This window comes from Phascolarctos cinereus, unplaced genomic scaffold (genome assembly GCF_003287225.1).
Source record: "Phascolarctos cinereus isolate Bilbo 61053 unplaced genomic scaffold, phaCin_HiC Scaffold_9;HRSCAF=440, whole genome shotgun sequence".
In the NCBI taxonomy this organism is placed as follows: Eukaryota; Metazoa; Chordata; class Mammalia; order Diprotodontia; family Phascolarctidae; genus Phascolarctos; species Phascolarctos cinereus.
Genome location: NW_027556402.1, coordinates 29,669,846 through 29,691,527, shown reverse-complemented (window position 1 = coordinate 29,691,527; position 21,682 = coordinate 29,669,846). Strand labels below are relative to the sequence as shown.

The following is a 21,682-nucleotide window of genomic DNA, read 5'->3' as shown; positions in this document are numbered from 1 at the left end:
TAGTACAAGAGGCCGTTGGTAGCTTTTACATTCACTCTTTTCCCAAGTCCCAGCCAGCTGTAATTAATTTCTTGCAGTAACAGATACCCTTTGATATATACTATTGAGATATATGTAAGGTATGCTTTGGGTTTTGCTTTCTCCTTCTGGTCATGGGAGGCAGGGAATGAGTTAATATTTATCACATAACTTCATCTAGAGAGCATTTGCAGATAAAAGCTGGAGAATGGTGGGGAGAGCCCAAATGCCTTTCCAACCCTTAAAATCATTCCCATAAACCAAACCTCCTAATTACTTTCCTTACCTCTAGTTTCTTCCTCCCCAGTGCATCTTCCACACAAGTGACAAATTGATATTTTTTTAAAACACAGGTCTAATCATGTTGCTACCCTGCTTAAGAAACTTGAGAGGCTCCCTACAGAGTCCAGGATAAGACAGAAATGCCTTTGTTAAAGTCCTTCACAATCTAGGTCAACAGCAGTCTCATGTTACTCTTACCACGTCCTTTATGTTATAGACAAGTTGATTTACTTGGAGATCTCCTTACAAAATGCTCTGTCTTCTTTTTTCTGTGCTTTTGCCAAACCTGCACCACCTTCTGGGAATGCCTCTCTCTTCACCTCCTCCTCTAAGAATCCTGAGGCTTCTTCAAGGCTCAGCTCAAGTTTTCCCTCTTAAAAGAAGCCTCTCTGTTCTTCCTCAATTGTTAGTCCCCCACCCCCAGATCATCCACAATTAAGTTTTTGTATTTAATCATTGGGGTAAATGTTTTCACCCTAATAGAATGCATGTTCCTTAAGCACATGGCAGTTCAATTTTTGTCTTTGAATCCCTAGCACAGGGTAGGCACTTATTAATGTTTATTTAATTAATGAACTGAGATACACTTCTCATTAATACTTACAAAGAAATTTCTTCTTCTTTTCCAATGGAAATTCATGAAAAGTTTCCCAAAACATTTTCACTGTGGGATGTGCAGCTGAGTAATCTCCCTTATAGACTGTGCTCTGTTAAAGAAAAAGTCCAAAGAACTTACAAGAATAATAGCACTTACAAAGAAACTTATAACAATAATAGCAGTAATCTGAGCCTTTTTCTCCAGACAGCAAATATACTAACAAAGAACATAATTGACATAAACCAGCAAACTTTGGAAAATTCACACATTTGCTCATCTATCCTCCTATTAGCATAACCTCAAGAAGTGACAGCCAAGTGGTATGGTGTCCAGAACCATGGAAATAGAGGGGAAGCTGGCCTTGCTAAACATTGGGGAAACACTGGATTACCTGTGGAAAAATGAGGGGGCAAGGGCAGACTCAGAAAAACCAAGGGACAGGATAAGGAGCAAACATGTTTAGGGGAAAAAGACCAAAAAAATAAATGGTTAAAGACAGTCTCCCATAGACCAAAGATGCCCACTAAGGGTTAAAAAAATCCTAATAAATTGAGGTATATTATTGAGAAGGCTAGGCTCAAAACAGGCCCAGCCCAGAGTACTTCTGCTCTCTCTTCACCAAAATGTCCTATTATTTCCTTACCTCTTCCAACTCTTCCCAGTTATAATTGCTGTTCCCCACGATCATGGCCCTGAGCTCTGACGGCTGGAAGAGTTCCAGTACTTTGCCTCCACACACCTTCAGAAAACCACTTGAAAAGGCCGCATACCATTCATGGATTGACAGGTGGAAGACATAGTTGACATAAGCATCCACAAATTCTTGCCTGCCCAAAGAGGAGAAAATAGAAGACATTAAAGTTATATTGTGTATGTCAACAAGGGAACTGTGCTTCAATGTTCGTGTTTTTAATTCCTTCTCAATTCTCATTATTGTTTTGGTTCCTGTAGTTACATTTTTAGAGTGAAGTCTGCTCCAGTTGTTTTATATCAATAAAGGACTATTGCATTGAATGCCTACTTGCCTTTTTTTTTTACTGATACCCAAAGTAAAACCTCTCATTGAGAATGAGGACAACTACTAAATGGAATGGAATGGAATGGAATCCTACTAAAGAAAGAAAACCATGTAATTCCAATACCTAGAACTCCCAACGAACAACTAAATATATCTTTTACCCTCAAACCTGAGCAAACCCTGTGCCTAAAACAATTTCTTTGGGACAAAAGAGTGTGATTATTGGCCTGCTTCCTCAGACTCATATGCAGAGAGACTACCTTGTTCTAAAACAAACATTCATCAGGTCTAAATGTATGCCAAATATAAGAAGATTCCCTCACTGTCCCAATTCACTAAAGACTAAGACATCTGATAATCCTGTGAGATTGTTGAAAATGCCTTCACACAAGATATCCTTAAATACACACACACACACACACACACACACACACACTTATTCATCCTGGAAAGATGTAATCACTAAAAATACCTTCAGTCACTCAACTCAACATATAATAATTTTAATTGGCAAATGTTTTCTTTATATTTAACATTAGCTTTGTTTAAACCATTAGATTTCATATCAGACATTGGTGACTCCAAATGGCTATAAAATAGTTCTGTCAAGTTTTAAAAAGATATTTTAATTTGTCTCTTATCTAAGGAACTCAAGTTCCTTATCAAGAACAAAATTAAATTTTGACACAGTCAGTCACCCTTAATATTGACTGAGCAAAATTTGTCATCCCAGCACCCCAAAAACTTAAGAATCATTACCTGGAAGTAAGAATTTTCACAACTGTTAGATGTGATTAATAGGGGAGGGGGAATCTCAAAGGAAAATCCTTGCACAAGGTCATGGAACACTTAAGCTAAGAGAAGAATCTAAGGAAAGAGAATATTCCAGACATGGGAGATGGATAGCATGTTAAAAAAAAAAAGCTGAGGGGCAGCTAGGTGGTGCAGTGGATAGAGCATTGGCTCTAGAGTCAGGAGTACCTGAGTTCCAATCTGGCCTCAGACACTTGACACTTACTAGCTGTGTGACCCTGGGCAAGTCACTTAACCCTGATTGCCTCACCAAAATAAATAAATAATTTTAAAAATTGGGGCAGCTAGATGGTGCAGTAGATGGAGCTCTGGCCTTGGAGTCCGGAGGACCTGAGTTCAAATTGGGCAAGTCACTTAATCCCAATTGCCTCAAAAAAAAAAAAGCTAAGTAAAAAAGAAAGCCTATTAAAAAAAAGTTGAGATTTTGTGGAGAGATGGTGATGTGTTAAGATCTAGGGAAGCCCAGATCCCTCACATATATACTTCTCTAACAAATGTTAGGCCAATTTCTCTTTTCTTTATTTTTTGTAAAGGGGGGAGGGGCAAAGAGAGGGAAAAGTATGAGAAGACATTATAAAGGAAAATACACAATTAAAAATCATAACTATGGAAAAGAATGAGATGAATGTGCCAATAGAACAGAAAAGGCTAACAGAATAAATTATAAAACAGAATAAAAAATGTTATTTATAAGAAATACATGAAACATAAAAGATCCCCACAGAATTAAAATAAGAGGGTGGAGCAGAATCTATTATGTTACAGTTTAACTCAAAAAACTAGGAAAAGCAATCATTTCTGACAAAGCTATAATCAAAACAGACAGCAGAAAAAGATAAGAAGAGAAACTAAATTAAGCTTAAAGGCACCAAAGATAATGAATCAATATCAATACTTGACTCAAATAACACATCAGCTATTTGAGGGAAAGGTTTATCGAATTACGGGGAGAAAAAGATGAGTAGAACTCTATTAATGAGAAATAAAAATGTACCCTTTGAGATTTAGAGAAATCTAACAAAAAAGATAAAGAAGTTAGCAAGAACATGAACAGAATTTTAGAAAAATTAAATATAATAGATATCTAGCAATTATGAATGGAAAAGGATTTTATATATACACTTCTATAAGTTATATATTTATACATCTATCTAGTTATTGCACTTTTTTAAAAAAACTGGCCATGTATTAGGACATAAAACTTTCACCAACAGATGCAAAAAATAAAAAATACTAGACACACCCTTTACTGCAACTACAATGCAATTTAAAAAATACATTCAATAAAGGCCCTTTGAAGAGAGAATTAAAAACTAGTTAGACACTAAATAACTTAATTCTGAAGAACTGATGGGTCAAAGAACCATGGTGCCATTCAAAAATTTCATTAAAGATAATGACAACAATTAAACAAATACCATAACTTGTGGGATTCAGATAAAGCAGTCCTTAGGGGAAATTTATATCTCTATACTTCCATCAACAAAAGAAAAGAATAAATCAATGAATTGGGCATGCAACTAAAAAACTAGAAAAAAATTTGGAATCCAACCTAACACCAAAGTAGAAATTCTAAAAATAGAAGAGATGGAAAAAACTGAAATAAAAAGAAAAAAAACATTAAAAAAAACCCACTGAACTGATGAAAAAGGGAAATTTGCGGGGGTGGGGAGAAGGATCTGATAAAATGTATAGACAATTAGCTAATCTAATTAAAAGACAAAAGACAGTTAAACTGTTTATACCAAAAACAAAAAAAGAATTAACAGTAACTGAGAAGGAAATAAACCATTTTGTTAGGTGAAACAAATCAATACATTAGGTGAAATGAATGAACACTTAGAGAAATATAAAATACACAGAACAACAGAGGAAATAATAACCTAATATCAGAAACATAATTGAACAAACCATAAATTAACTTCCAAAGGGGAAAAACAATCCATGACTAGATAGATTTATAAGTGAATTCTATCAAACAAAGATCAATTACTTCCAAAATAGAAAATGAAAGAGCCTTCCAAAATCTATGACACAAATTTGATTTTGAGATTTAAGCCAGGAAGAGACAGAGAAGAGGGAAAAAAATTACAGACCAATATCTATAACGAACATCAACACAAAAAAATTAAAATATTTAGGCTACAACAATATGTTAACAAGATTGTATACTATGATTGGATTGGATTTGTATCAAGAACGTAGCATTTGTGCAATATATGGAAAAATATAAATACAGAAGATGATATTAATAACAAGAGTAATAGCAAGTTTTCACTAATAAAAGGGGGAGAGGTATTTGACAAAATCTACTCTGCTTACCCCTTTTCTGTTAAAAATAACAACGGAAATCATAGAGTACCACAGTAGCTGCTATGTTATGTGGAGCATATCTATTAAATATTAATACTTATTTATTATCTTTATTGCCTTTAAGCATAATGTAGTTTCCCTACAATAGACTTTTCTTTACTATGGTAAATAATATTTGTCTTAAACCAGGATCGAACATATGAAATACAGAAAGGTTAGAGGTATTTCCAACTAAGATTAAGGATAAAGCAAAGATTCCACTATTACCATTAGTATTTAAAATAGTGCTGTAAGTGCTGGCTCTAGCAATAAGAAAAAAAATCAAGGAACTAAGCATAGGAAAGACTGAAACAAAATGATCTTTTTTTTTGCATATCATATGGTGGTCTATATAGACAATCCGAAAGAATCAACTAAAAATTACTACAACAGTTAAATTCAACTTACAGAATAGAAAATAAATTTACATAAATCATCAGTAGTCTGGTATATTACCAACAAAACTCAGAAAGAAATAACAGAATGAGAAATACTATTCAGAATGTATCAGATTGTTGGGGTTCTACCTAGCAAGACACACCCAAAAACTATATAAATGAAGCTACAAAATCCACTTTGCAGAAATACAGATAAAAGATAACCCTAAATAGATAAATACTAAGAATTCACAGGCAATTTATATTTAAATATAATTCAAATTACATTACTACCTAAATTTAACTATTCAGTGCTATACCATTCAAATTACCAAAGGATGATTTTACAAACTATCTCTTCCTTCACCTGTCTCACATGAAGAGGTGGCCTTATGAAGAACAAACTATAAAGGTGCTAGAAGTAATAGGAAACTTACAAAGAGACAGTTTTGAAAAAGCAGTCTGTAACAAGTGTCTCCACTTCCTTTCCTCTCACTCTCTGCTTACCTTCCTACAATAAAGCTTTCCAACCTAACATTCTACTAAAACTGTTCTCTAGAAAGTTACCAATTATCTCTATTTTTTTCTTTTGCTTTGAGATCATGATTGCTATCCCTGCCTTTGTTTCAGCTGAAGCAAAATAAATTCTGTCTCCACTCCCTTACTGCATTTGTCTTTCTGTTTCAAGTGTGTTTCTTGTAAAGAACATATTGTTGGATTCTGGTTTCTAATCCGTTCTCCTATCCAACTCCTTGTGGGTGAGTTCAATCCATTTACATTCACAGTTACGATTGCTGTGTATTTCCCTCCATTCTATTCTCTATTTATTTCTTTTTTTACCCTGCCATCTCCTCAAAGTCTGGTTTGCTTCTGACCAGTGCCTCTCTTAATATACACCCTCTTATCAGACCCTCTTTTCTTTTATTCCCTTCCCCTCCTATTCTCCCATAGGGCAAGATGAAGTTCTATATTCAACTATGTGTATATATCTATAGATATCTATATCTATCTATATCTCTATAGAGATATAGATATTCTTCCCTCTTTGAACTTCAGATGAGAATGAGGTTTAAGTATGGTGGCTCAGTCCCTTATTTTCCCCTCCATTGTAAATATTCTTCCTTGCAAGCCTCTTTTATATGAAATAATTTCTCCCATTCTTCCAACTCCTTTCCTCCTTCTCCCAATGCATCTCTCTCACTCTTCCATTTTTCTTTTGAGATCAGCGCAATAATAGACTCACACCCATGCTCTCTAAGTAAACTCCTTATATCTGCCCAAACGATGATAAAGGTCTTAGGGTTTACAGGTATCATCTTCCCACTTGGGAATACAAACAGTTTAACCTTATTAAGTTCCTTATGATTTCTCACTCACATTTACATTTTCATGCTTTTCTTGAGCCTTATGTTTGAATATCAAATTTACTATTCAGCTATGGTCTTTCCATCAGGAATTCTTGGAAGTCCTCTATTTCATTAAATATCCATTTCCCCCCATAGGACTACACTCCATTTTTCTGGGCAGGTTATTCTCGGTCATAATCCTAGTTGCTTTGCCTTCAAGAATATCATATTCTAAGCCCTCTGGCTCCTTTATAGTGGTAACTGCTAAAATTCTGTGTGCTCCTATGGCTCCACAATATTTGAATTCTTTATTTCTGGCAACTGCAATATTTTCTACTTAACCTGGGAGCTGGAATTTGGCTATAATATTCCTGGAAGTTTTCATTTTCAGATTTCTTTAGAAGATGACTGGTGGATCCTTTCAATTTTGACTTTGCCCTCTGGTTTATGATATTGAGGCAGTTTTCCTTTATAATTTCTTGAAATATGATGACTTTTTTGCTCATAGCTTTCAGGCAGTCCAATAATTATTAAATTATTTCTCCTTGATCTATTTTACAGGTAAGTTGTTTTTCCTATGAGATATTTTACACTTTCATCTATTTTGTTCAATTTTGTAAAGACGATTTTATTGTTTCTTGATGTCTCACGGAGTCATTAGCTTCTACTTGATCAATTCTAATTTTTAAGGAATTGTTTTATTAGTAAGATTTTGTACCTCTTTTACCATCTGGCCAATTCTGATTTTAAAGGAATTATTTTCTTCAGTATTTCTTTCACCAAGTTGTTAATTCTCTTTTTATATTTTTCTTGTATGGCTCTCATTACTTTTCCCAATTTTTTTTCTTTATGGCTCTTTATTTGACTTTAAAAATAATTATTGTTCTTTTTTATCTCTTCTTTAGCTCCTCTATGAATTCTTATTGGGCTTATGTCCAAACTGCACTTTTTCTTTGAGGCTTTGCTTGTAGATGCCTTCTTCCAAGTTTGTGTCTTGAGCTTCCCTATCACCACAGAACTGTTTAAGTCCTTTTGTGGTTTGCTAATTTTTTCCAGTCTATTTCTTGACTTTGGACTTTATGTTACAGTTGATCCAAGGAGACATCTGGTCACTGCCCTCTTGGTCTGCTCTCTGGTCCTTACTCAGGTAGGGCCCCCCTCCCTGGTTACTTCAGATACTTCTCTCCACCCTGAAACTGTAGCCCAGATATAGCTAATGGGCAATAGCTGCCAAAGGGCACCCAGTCCTGTGGCCAGTGTAGCACAAGGGTCCCCTATAATTGCTTTCTGACCAGGTATTCAATCCCTAAGAATACTTTTAGTCTTTCTTTTACGGTATCCATTATTAAATGTTCTCAAGCCCCAACCAGAACACAGACTAGCAAGCTGCAATAAAGACAGAAGTGACAACTTTCATAGCAAATCAAGTTATCTGTTTTATAGATATATTTTGTTACTTTAAAAGCAACTGCTAGACATTAGATTTAAGACACTAGATAATTCTTAATTAGCTGGATTTACTTGTAAGTCCACAAATTTAAAAGGGAAGAAAAGGCATAAATCTACATGTATTGACTTTTTGTAGTATGCCTCTAAACGTGTAGTGCATGCCTTATACTCTTTAATAGCATGACTGAATAACAAGTCGCATGTTATTTGAATTAGAAATAAAAAAATCCCTAATGATGAAGACAACCCTAATGAGTATATAATATTTCAAAGGAAGCAATTTAGAAAGGAGTAGCCAGCAAGAATGGTTGCATCAAGTGAGGCTTTTTGAGAATAGGGGAGAAATGAGTATGTTTGAGAAGTACTCAACAGACTGGAAGAGACTGAAGATTAAAGAGAAAATGGAGGTGACAGGGCAGGGAAATCTGCTGGAGAGGACAGGATGGAATGGGATTGCATGTGAACACATAAGAGGATTTGCCTTGGCAAGGCGAAGGGCCACTTCTTCATGTGACATGGAGATGAAGGAGGAGACAGTGCCAGAAGGCATCTGAGTGATTTAAGAGGAGGAAAGGGAGCTCTAGGTGAATGACTTCAATTTTTTTTCAGTGAAACATGAGGTAAAGTTCTTAGCTAAGATGGTAGAGATATGGAGAGCCATGGAGGTTAGAGGAGCTATTAAAAACTGGGTGGGATATTAAATTGATTATGGAGGTGTAAAAGGATTGCCTTGCCTACACTAAGGGTCCAGGTGAGATTATATAACATAAATTTGCAGTGGAACCAGTCAGCACAATTTTGTAATCTTCCCCAGCTTTATTCAGCACCATGGGGGTTGGAGAGAAAGCAGCAGATGGTGGGAGAATAAGGCATCATATAACTGCTTTAACCTTGAGTTTTCCCTGGAATAGGAAGAAACTATACAATTAATATAAAGGTATGTAATGGAGATATTAGAACACTATCCTACAACTTCATACAATCTCCTAATTTAAAGGCAGAAATTCTCCACAAAATTGTCATTCCTCTAGTCAATCAACAAACACCTATTAAGCACTTGCTTGCAATTTATGAGAGAAACAAGTGTACACATAAGTAAATAACAAATGCATGCTGGGTAAAAACAAAGTAATTAAAGAGTGAGACTCTAGCAATCTGGGGGTGGGTGGGTGAGATTAGGAAAGGCCTATGAAGTCCCTTCCATATTTCCTCTATGGGGTCTGGGCTGGATTTTCCTAAGACCTTGCTGCAAGCAGGTTAGGTTTGTTTTTCCTTAAAAAGCATTGAAATTGCCCTTGAGATGTGGCTGACTAAGGGAGCTAAGGCTTGGCCTTCTGTTCACCTAAAAGAGTAAAATAGGCCTGGCAAACTAGGAGCTGGGGTCCTTGAGACTTGCTATCTATGTCCCAAGGGATTGGGAGTCACCCCACTCTACCCTGCTGATCACATGCTTTTCTATCTGTTTCTACCTTTGCTAAATGCTACAACTTTACCAAGTGCTTATCTGGGCTGTGAGTAGATAAATCTTCTGCTAACTGCTGAATGACCTATGAATGTCTTCATTTCATCACAATTCCAAACATTAACTATAATATACAGCATATAAATGAGAGTTGACCTAGAAAGGGAAGCTAGAGCCAGATTGTAAAGATTTATAAATGTCCAAAAGAAAACTTTGCACTTTATCCTAGAGGTAGGAGATTCAGATACAGAAGATGTGGGAGGACTGTTTGGCTCTGCTCTACTCTGGGCAAGTCATTAGCTTCTCAGTTTCAGCATTGTAACTGTCATAAGGGAGTTGGATGAGATGACTCTCTGGTCCCTTTTAGCTCTTAATAGCAATGACTCCTATTCATCAAAGATTGCTGGGGGTATAATCAATAAAGGGCAGGTAGGTGGCACCATAGTGTACAGAGTCCTGGGCCTGGAGTCAGGAAGACTCATCTTCATGAGTTCAAACCTAGCCTAAGACACTTAGTAGCTGTGTGACCCTGGGCAAGTCACTTAACCCCATTTGCCTCAGTTTTCTCAACTGTAAAATGAACTGGAAAAGGAAATAGCAAACTACTTGAGTATTTTTGCCAAGAAAACCCCATTTGGGGTCATTAAGAGTCAGATGAGAATGAATAACAATACTCAATAAAGAACTAAGTGAGTGAGTCAGGAAATTTAGCAGGAATATTCAGCTGGAAAAAAGAACGTGAGCCATCAAAGATGATAAGAGAAACCATCTGGGCCAACAAAATCATTCCACATTTCAACATGGCAATTTCCAAACCTATAGAGACAAAATGAATTAAAAATAAAACTGTACTCAAAAGTAAACTCAATTAAAATATACAGAGAGAAATAGAGAGTATTTTTGGATTTATATCAATGTAGGGAATTCCCAGTTTTTTTAAAAAAAGTCTATCAATATGGATCTGCAACTGTTCTGCAATTTGTCACTATAAAATAGCTGCCTGATGCACTGAAGCATTAAATGACTTTCCTTGGGTCACACTGCCTGTGTGTGTTAAAAAGTAGATCCTTCTGACATTCAGGCTGGCTCTGTATCCAGAAGGTCATGCAGCCCCTTATGTGAGCCTGGCTCTGCCTCTTATGAAAGAGCATGCCAGAGGCTAGAAGTGGTGGAGACCACAGCTGCCATCGAAGAATGAAGTCCAGGGAGTCTGTCAGTCTGTCCCTCAGCCTCATGAATGGACACAGAAACATTGAGCCCTGGGAAGAGCCCAGCAGCTGAGCCACCTGCCTGACTCACTCTGGGTCAGGAAATACACCGAGCCCTATGAGGAGCCAGCTCATCTTAGCAATGGGACGACTTGTCTATCACGAACAACAACAACAACCCTGTCCCACAGTGAACTTCATAAGGCCTTTCCAGAGAAAGAAAGGTGATCAACATATCACCCTTCCAGAGTTGCCAGTTGTCTCTGCCATGTGTGTTTCCTACACACATTGTGTGCCTCACTAACACTGTATTTTATATCTGTGTTCCTTCCTCCTCTAGGAAAGCACATCCTGAAATTCCTGAGGAAATTATTTGTAACTACTGTTCTTACTATGGCATTTGAGTAAATGGCTGTTCTAAAAGGTAATCCAGACTACTGGCTAGTCAGCCATTATTAATGGGAAACAAATTGGTAGAGGCTCGTGAACTACAGTGGCAGAAGTGGTCACACAAAGGCTCACCCCTAGAACCCAAGGGACCCCTCTGGGGACCTAACCTACTAGTGCCTAAGTTATGAGAGTGATGCCAAAGGCAGTGCTATACATTATATACAATCTATGATCATGGGCTTACTACCTGCAAGTCACTTAGCCTCCGTTATATATGCTGATTTTATAGATATAGATATACATACACACAAGTATGTGCGTGCACATTCATAACAAAAATTAATAAGTCAGTGCTTTTTCATTCCTAAAGATATTTCCAAAAAATGTGCCAGGTGGCAATTACACATTTATTTGTGACAAGATTAGCCTTTCATTTTCATAGTAAAAATAATCTCATCACCAGAAGCTATTCATGTCAGTTATCAGGCTGATGAAGTTACTTTCAGTTGCCTCTGGTACTGAATCTAACTACTCTATCACTGGTGTCTCACAAGACTGAAAAGGATTGGTAAAATTAGACTCTAGTGCCTGCTGCTTATCTATTAAGGAAAGAGATAGAAGTCCTAAGAGAACAGGATCACACGTTTAGAGCTAGAAGGACCTCTGGAGGCTAAATCCAATCCACTCTTTATACAGATGAAGAAACAAAGGAAAGAGAAACTGAGTATCAGAAGTGGGATTTCAACCCATCGTCCTTGGGGCTGCTTAGAAGCAGCTAGGTGGTACAGTGGATAGAGTGCTAGGTCTGGAGTCAGGAAGATCTGAAGTCAAACGGTCTCAGATACTTATTAACTATGTGACCCTGGGCAAATCACTTAACCTCTGTTTGCCTCAGTTTATTCGGATTAAAAATGGGGATAACAATGGCAACCATCTCCCAAGGTTATTGTAAGAATCAAATGAGATAATAATTGTAAAGCACTAATCACAGTGTCTGGTACACAGTAAATGCTATATAAATGTTAGCTATTATCGTTGTTGTTGTTATTGTTAACAGTTATCATTTCTGACTCTAAGTCCAAAATTCTACCCATGAAACTATGCTGCCTCTAATCTACCATTTTTTCCATTAATTATAAATTCACTTGACCTCCAATTTATCTTAATATTAAAAAACAAAAACATAGCTTATGTGGAAGGCTAAATGTGAACATGACAGTGACACACTGAAAACGTCTTGGCTTCACATGGATTTGCAAGTCAGCAAGTGATTTTTAAGTATTCAAATTTAAATTGAGTTTTTAAAGTTTTCCTTCACAGATGATTTTTTAAAAAATAATTCTTTCTAAAAAGACACCCAGAACTATGCTGATCCTTAAAACCAAACGTCGGCTGTAATTGAAAATACAAGTCAATTTTCACTAGAATGAATATCAAAAACTAGAAAGAAGAATGAACAACCAAATCTGAAGCCAGTCTCAATTCTCTTAAGCAGCTGAAAAGAACGTTCATGACTGCTTTACAAAATGCACCTCCCTTCCTCATTCCCTGACTCTAGTATGACAGACCTCCCACAAAAGAACTTAGAATCCAGTTCTAAAAAGGTCAACAGAATGGCTTCCAAGCAATGAAATAAACTCTTTGCTATGGATACGCAGAAGGACAGTTAACAAAACTGACCTGTTATCTTTCTGTACAGGCATTTTGTCTCCTCCGGGTATGAGCTTCTTCTCTTCAACGACCCCATAACTTTCTCTGCATATCTTTATTTAAAAAAAAAAAAGAAATTATTTTATTATTCCATGTCCATTTCCAGAACAATACTAGGTGATGAAAACAGGAAAATCAAAAAAGAAAGAACCTGCATTAACAAACAAGATGAATATTTGTTTCAGGGGACTTTCTCTTGTTCTTTGCTGAGCTATCTTTTAACATAAATATGAACAGGAGAAATTCAGAAGATAGGAAATAGCAACTACAGAAAACAAATACCTAGTGTGTAGATTTGTTTACTCATTCATTCATTCCATTAAGCACTTTGCAAACCCTAAAGTGCCATATAAATGTTAGCTACTGTGGTTATTGTTGTTGTTTTTATTTAGGTCCTTTGTTATTTTTGTTGTTATTGAGTCTTTTTAGGCATGTCTGACTTCCTCATGACTCCATTTGTGGTTTTCTGAGCAAAGATACCAGAATAGTTTGCCATTTCCTTCTCCAGCTCATTTTACAGGTGAGGAAACTGAGGCAAAAAGGGTTAAGTGACTTGCCCAGGGTCACACAACTATGAAGTGTCTGAGGCCAGATTTGAACTCACTGAAGATAAGACTTCCTGACCCCGAGCCTGGTGCTCTGTGCACTATGGCACCACTAGCTTTTTACTTAAGTCCTATCACGTTCCAAACACTGTTAAGCAGCATGGATTTAAACTAAAAAAAAAAGAGAGAGAGAAAAAAAAAAGAAAGAATCTCTGCTTTCAAGCAAACAACATTCTACAGGTAGTAGGGTGGGGAGGGGAGGCAAGATTCAGAAAGGAATGACATGGACACAGATAAATAAATATAAACATGTAAAAAAGTAAATCAGTTTGGCTGGAACCTAAGAGTATATGAATAATGTGTAACAAGCCTAGAAAGGGAGACTGTAATCAGATGGTAAAGAGTTTTAAATATCAGAGGAGTTTGTGTCTTATCCTGAATCCAAGTGGGAGCCACTGAAAGTTTCTTTTGTTTGGTTGGGTTTTTTTGTTTTGTTTTTTGTTTCTTGGGGGTTTTTTGTGAGGCAATTGGGGTTAAGTGGCTTGCCCAGGGTCACACAGCTAGTGTCAAGTGTCTGGTCTGAGACCAGATTTGAACTCAAGTCCTCCTGACTCCAGGGCCAATACTCTATCCACGGCGCCACTTAGCCGCCCTGAAAGTTTCTTAATCAATGTAGTGACATGTTCAAATTGGAATTTTAGAAATAACAAATTGGCAGCTGGGTTACAGATACATCTACATCTATCATCAATATCTATACCTATATCTGGGAGTCATCTGCACAGAGATGATGGGTGACTCTACGAAAGCTGATGAGCTCCCACTGAAAGCAGAGGAACAGAAGAGGACCCAGGACAAAGTCCTGATGTGTACCTGCATATAGGGAATAGCATATAGATGGTAATCCACCCAAGGAGATGGAGGAACAATCAAAAAGACAGAAGAAGTTAAGTGAGTTGCTCAGGGTCACACAGGAAAGTGGAAGGAAGGTATGCTGGAAGGCGGGAGAAACAAGAGAATAAAGTATCACACAAACCCAGGACATACAGAGCATCCAAGAAGAGGAGGCTGTCAACAGCGTCAAATGCAGCACACTGGTCAAAAAGGTTAAAGACTAAGAAGAGATTATTAGATCGGATAATTAAGAGATCATTGATAACCTTGGACCTCATAGTGATGAGATCAAAAGCCAGACTAAAAAGGATTGAGAAGTGCACTGACTTCTTGTTTAGACAGAAAGTGGAGGTAACTAATGGATATTTTTTACCCTGAGAAATTTGTCTCTGAAAGACAGGAGAGATATATACTAGATGAAAACTAGAGGGAAAAAAGAAGTCAAGTAAAAGTTTTGTCCTGGTTTCAAAGACTACTGGAGCCACCTGAAAATGTTTATGACAGCCTTTATGAGTAATTAACAAGTCGGCACTGTACATCATACACACAATTGGGGAGTCACATATGTCTGGCGCTCCTTACTGTGAAGTTGAGACAGAACACCTCTTCCACATCTTCCCCTGGGTAATCGAGAAGCTGCTGGAGGCTCCTAAGAATGAGACACAGAGCAAAGAAGAATGGTCAGAAACTCCAATGGCATTCCTGCCATAATTATATTTATGACTGAGAAAACAGTAAAAAGATTTTAAAATGCAAATAAATCGAGAAATGCAAATTACTTCATGACTTGAGAAGAAATAAAGCTTAAGATCTAAGGAAAATGCAATTGTCTTCTGTTTTCTTCTTATCGGTTTCATGGCAATTTGGGTTCAAGAGAAAATTTTGAATGGCTTTATCTCATACACATACCAGCCTTGGTTAATTTGGTGTTAGGGTCACCAGAAGGGAGGAAGGATACCTGGAGAGAATTCAAACGATAACGCAATGTGCGTGGCTCACAGTGAAAATTTGTATTGGCTGATAGAAATGTTCATGAACCCCATGCCTTGGCTTAGTTTCTCTGCATAAAGGAATGAAGGAATCCTTCCACCACATCTATATGAGATAGCTACAGATACACACATATGCATATGTGTATATTCATATAATGACACCCTGTACATCTGCAGTTGCAACAAGAGCCTACAAAAAATATACTCTTAAAGAGGAATTCAATGGGGCTAACCTATATGATAACTCAGATTTCTTTACAGAATATACCGTAACTCCAGAGGATGTTAGCTCTCTAATCCCACAATCTCAAATAAGTCGTTTTAACCTTTAGGTAATGGTCTGGTACTTTCATTTCCTTTTACTTTTTTGAGAATGGAAATCAAGTTGTTTCAAATGAAATTTATAAGAAATATTTAAGAACTAAAAGAATATATGAAATTCCACTTCACTTGAACTCTCATATTTAACTTAATCTTTGACTCTTAGCCCTTTGCCAGTAGCTGGTCAGGAACACTATCTCAAATGGAGCTTATTTAAATATACTACAGGTTGGCCTACCAAAATCACATCTTCACACACATAGTTAGATAAAGATAAGGGAAATAGAGCTCACAACATTCTTATTTCTAAATAAGGCTCTGGATTCTTCAGGAGAGCTAGATGGTGCTGCAGTGGATAGAGAGCCAGGCTTACAGTCAGGAAGACTCATCTTCCTAGGTTCAAATCTGGCCTTAGACACTTACTAGCTGTGTGACCCTGGGTAAGTGACTTAACCCCATATGCCTCAGTTTCTCCATCTCAAAAATGAGCTGGAGGAGAAAATGGCAAACCACTCTAGTATCTTTGCCAAGAAAACCCCAAATGGGGTTATGAAGAGTTGGACACAACTGAAATGATTGAACAACAACTTTTCTTTGAGTCACAGAATAGTTTGCCTCACCATCCTTTGTCATTTCTTATATTTCTTCCACTTCTCTGTTCTAACAATATCCTCACTCTTCATTCTTCAGTCTTTTCAATTTCTGCAGCTTAAAGAGGGGCATAAGACAGAATGTTCTAATGGGCAGAGAACCAGCCTCAGAACCAGGAAAGACTGGGTTCAAATCCTACCTCTGACACATACTGGCTGTGTGACCTGGTGCAAGTAAGTGCTTTAAGCAATTCTCTGAGACTAAATGCTGCAGAGAAGGTGTCAACCTGCATCAGTAGAGAGAATTTCCTCCCCTGGGAGCTCCCTATGAAAATAAAATCACAGGTCTAATCATGATCCTCTAGAGAGGGGCACTGATAGCTTTTGCTTCTTTCTTCCTTTTCCCTTAGATTCTTTCTTCTTTTTCCTTTTTCCTCCTTCCCTTTTTTGGAGACTTCCCAGGCTGGAAGTGCAGTGGCTACAAGCCTGATCTCACTACAGATGAGCATGGAAACTTTGCCCTACTCCATTTCCAACCTGGACCAGATCATTGTTCCTTTGGCAGCCTGACAGCACACTCTCCCAAAAGCTAGTCATACTGGTGCTGAACTTTTAGTGACAGGCTTCAAACCTACTGCATCTCAGAACTCCTGAGCTCAAGTGACCTACCAGTCTCAACCTCGTCAGTAGTGGAATAACAGACAAACACCATGGCCAGTAGGTCACTGCTTTTCAATATCTTCCTTAAAACTAGTTCTCCTTGTTGATAGATATCAGGACTATTAGCCCTATTTTCAGAAAGCTTTAAGGTGATAATTCATTCAGTCTAAGACCTCACTAATTTTTTTTTACATATTTGGATGCAAGAAATCTCTAATCAATAAAGTGACTCAAGCAGAAGACTGAGGACTGAAAGGGCAATAGCATTGAAATAACTTTGCCCCTACCCACACCTTATAGCCAAAGCCAAAGGCACATATGAATTTCTCCCTATGTGAGCCTCTTAAGATCCATCAGAGCCTATTCTCCATTTCTGGGTAGCCATTATTTCCCCTTTATTCTGTCTTCCTCTATGAGAAGAGGCAATATGGTAGCTGGTTACTTGTATAGCTAGCCACCCTTGTGTAGAACAGTGTGTATAATGCACACACAACAGAGCTCAGACCCAGGGAACAAAAAGACAGTTCAATAAACTTGAACCAACCAACAAATCTTCACTTTCACCTATGGTGATCCGGGTTTCAAAAGGAAGAAGAACTAACCCCCATCCCTTGCTTATTTCTATTTTATACCTTCCTTCAGTCGGTGACAGCTCCTTTAAATCTTCCAAGCCAGGTTTTACATTGAGTAATTTTTTGTAGAGAGCCAGGGGGAAGTGAAGATCTACCACAGTGAAATTGTAGATCGCTAGTCCGCAGATTATACCAATCAAGTGAAACCAGTTGTGCTCTACAAAACACTTTTAAAAATAAAGGTTAATACTTTAAAAAAAAAAGCAATATCTGAAGCTCTCAAATCAGCACCATCTACCTCAAAACAATTTTTTTAATAAGAGGCCTCATTTACATTTAACTACTGCCTAGAGTGACTTCTCAAATGTTAAAATATCTTCTAGGTGATGTTATGTGGTCTAAGTTAAGAAATCAGTTTGTACAACCAAATGAGAGACAGCATAATGACAGCAAAGCCAGTACATTTAGCTAATTGAAAGGCATATTTTATCACTATCTACTAAATAAGTCTCTTTGTGGCTGTGACTCAGTTTCCCCATTAGTTAAACAGGGATGAGACCTGACTGCTATCATTTGTGGAAAGATACTAACATAATGATGGACATAAGATTCCTCTGAGCTCTAAAGTACAGAAATACTAAGTAAAAGAGTATTATAGCTTGTATCCTTATCATTTTTGTCATGGCCAATCTCACCAGATCACGGAGTGACAAAATGTTCTGAAAAGAGAAAAACCAAGCATGGTGCTATGCTTTATTTTGGTTGAACCTATTTGTTTTATTGTGACACTGCTGACTTACCGTGTCAGAAAACCACAAGAGGTTTGAATCTTGATAATAGGTAAACATCCCATAGATAGGATTCAAAAGTTCCTTCAAGAGCAAAAGGAAGAATTCCTTTGTGACCCCCCCAGCATCCACTGCTTCCTCACCATCAAAGATTACCTGAAAAGACATGACAAGTAAGGTCTCTGTAAGCTGTAATCTGATAGCAACTTCTAAGTTATTAGGGGAAAGATTAGGAATGGAGAAGAAAGAGAAGATGACACTGGTACTGTTGGGTAGTTTTGGCTGAAACAACCCATTTTAGTTTACTGCATCAAAAGAGTCACTTGAAGCTCCATTCATTTACAGAATTACAGAATTTGAGGGCTGGAAGGCACCTTAGCAGCTATTTAACCCAAATCAAATCAAAAAGGAATCCCTACTAACACAAAGGTAGTGGATAGAGTGTCAGGCCTAGAGTCAGGAAGACTCATCTTCTTGAGTTCAAATCTGAACTCTGACACTTGCTGTGTGACCTTGGGCAAGTCATGTAACTGTTTGACTCAGTTTCCTTATCTGAAAAATGAGCTGGAGAAGAAAATGGCAAACCACTCCAGTATCTTTTCCAAGAACCCCAAACAGCATCACAAAGAGTCAGACATGACTGAAAAACAATTGAACAAGCACTACTGTAGGCCAAACAAGTGGTCTTCCAACCTCTGACTAAAGACTTTCACTCACCGGGAAACCATCCCCTCTCAGGGCAGTCCATTCCACAGTTTTAATTATTAGGAAGTTTTCCATTCATCCCACAAGCACCAATTTAATCAAGCAATTATAAAATGGGGCTACAAAAATTAATTGTAGCTCCTGCTTTTAAAGAGTTTTCAACCAATTTGGAGAGGTAAGACAAACATCTAAGAAGGATGTAATTGGTTTACAAAGACTGACGTACATACAAGCTAGCAAGCGGCACTGTTGTGGAACACAAAGGCATGATTACCACCGGGAAAAGTTTCTAGGAAGAGATGACTCTTGAGTTCTTCGTGATAGTGATGAATACAGACTGGCAAGATAGAAGGGAGGAGAGTACAGAAATGGAAACAAAGAATCTCAGAGTTGGAGGAGACATCAGAGGCTTTCTAATCCAACCTGTATCTGAACAAGAACCCACTCTACAACATATCCACAAGGTGGCCAATCAGCCTTTGCCTGAAGATTTCTAGTGAAGGGAGCCCAACCACTCGAGGCAGCCCATACCACTTTGAGAGAATTCTAATTGTTAGAAAGTTTTTCCTCACATGAGCCCAAGTGAGCTTCTTTGCATCTTTGCACCTTCTACCAAGCCCCTTCTCAGCAGAAGAACCGCACACCATAAGTCAGGAGTTTCTTCTTCTGCCAAATTCTATACCTCAAATTCCCATAAACATTAGTCCCCAATATCTCCTCTGCTTTAGTCTCAAAGAAAGAGATTGTCCTTTTTTAGGAAAACTCCTCCTCTGCCCCCAACACAACTAGGACCTTCCCCACCTTTCATCATCCCTTCTCACTTTTTAAGTTTCTGAACCCTTCCTAGCTGCCTAAAAGTATGTGTGGATCTTCCTTAACTTTGAAATACTTAAATATACTTAATTAGCACTTAACTATCACTTCCTCAAACAATAATTTTTGCTTTTCCTTTTCATTACCAACCTTTTAGAAAAAGCTGTCTATATTCACTGACTCTATCTTCTTCCATCCCACTCTCTTCTTAAAACTTTGTACTATGGGTTCTGACTCCACCACTCAACTAAACTATTCCTTGGGTGTGGCCTTTTGACATCAGGTCCAAGTTTTAAGAACAAATCCTTTGTTCTGTGAAGTTTGGATTCAAAGGGCCACACTTGAGGACCTAGAGAGCCACATGTGGCCTCAAAAACAAGTTCCCCACCTATTCTTAGGCTTCCCCCTTTTTTGACCTCTCTGTAGCATCCTGCTCAGCACCTTTTCTCCTCCTCTTCAATACTCCCCCATCCCTTGATTTTCAGAATACTGCTTCTCCTGATTTCCCTCCTACCAGTCTGACTCTTTGCCACATTCCATCTTCTTTTAGTAAACGTATCCTAAAGCGCTGCACTTGGCTTTTTTCCTTCTCTCTACATGTTTTCTCATTTCATATTCCCAGAGCACTAGTCACTCCTCTGCTCAGTAAGCTTCAACAGTCCTTGTGCTACTTACTATAAATTCTTGTCTTTGGCATTTAAAGCATTTCATAATCTCTCTTCAGTTGATCTTTTCTAGATGCTTGCACATTACTCTTCTTCATGCAATCTATATTCTAGTGAAACTAGACTAACTATTGTCCCTCCTGTATGACATTCCAAATCCCAACTGGGTCTGCATAAAAAATAACATAGACTGTATATTCTCCTTCCCTTAGTAACCATAGCTACTTTCAAGGTTTAGTTCAAGAGTCACCTCTGGAAAGGTCTTTGCTCACAAACATAGCAGTTCCCCTGGTAGCTCCTTGTTATTAACCAAGTGTCTCTCTGACATGGACGTATAATTATTTTATACATAGCCCATATTTACAAACCTGTGACTATGCTGTACCCTGCCCCCAGTAAAATGCAAGCTACTTGATGGCAGATTGTTTTACTTTTGTATCCTCAGTGGCTAGCAAAGGAAGCACTTTAAAATCATCCAAATATGATTTATAATTCCATCAAATTCCAGATATTCAATTAGCATTTTTCTGTGAATAACTCACAAATGTAGAGGTAAATTTTCAACAATTTCTTTTTTCTTTTTAAACTTTTCAAAACTTTTAAAAATTTTTTCCAATTACATGTAAGAATAATTTTAATATTTTTTAGAATTTTGAGTTGCAAATTCTCTCTCTCCTTGAGAATACAATTTGATATAGATTATACATGTGCAATTATGCAAAATATGTTTTTATATCAGACATGTTACAAAAAAACCCCAAGAAAAATAAAGTAAAAACAAAGCTATGCTTAGAACTACATTCAGACTCCATTGGTTCTTTCTCTGGAGTTGGATGGCATTTTCCATCACAAGTCCTTCGGAATTGTCTCAGATTATTGTATTGCTGAGAAAAGCTAAGTCGTTCATGGTTAATCATAGTACAATATTGCTGTTATTGTTTACACTGCTCTTCTCACTTCTGATCACTTCATTTTGTTCATATAAGTCATTCCAGGTTTTTCTGAAAGCACCCCGCTCATCATTTCTTGTAGCACAATAAATATCCATTACAATTATACACCATAATTTTTCCAGCCTTTCCCCAATGATAGGCATCCACAAAATTTCTAATTC

The 21,682-nt window shown here is 37.4% G+C and overlaps 1 protein-coding gene across 1 annotated transcript in view; it reads right to left on the bottom strand.

Annotated features, from left to right (window-relative positions):
- The window catches only part of HERC3 (HECT and RLD domain containing E3 ubiquitin protein ligase 3), a 116,211-nt gene that overhangs the window by 5,387 nt on the left and 89,142 nt on the right, over positions 1-21,682 (bottom strand). The window contains 6 exon segments of the mRNA XM_020988306.2: positions 905-1,007; positions 1,542-1,725; positions 12,994-13,076; positions 15,045-15,111; positions 17,658-17,824; positions 18,398-18,541. Of these exon segments, the coding sequence (XP_020843965.1) occupies positions 905-1,007; positions 1,542-1,725; positions 12,994-13,076; positions 15,045-15,111; positions 17,658-17,824; positions 18,398-18,541 (748 nt within the window).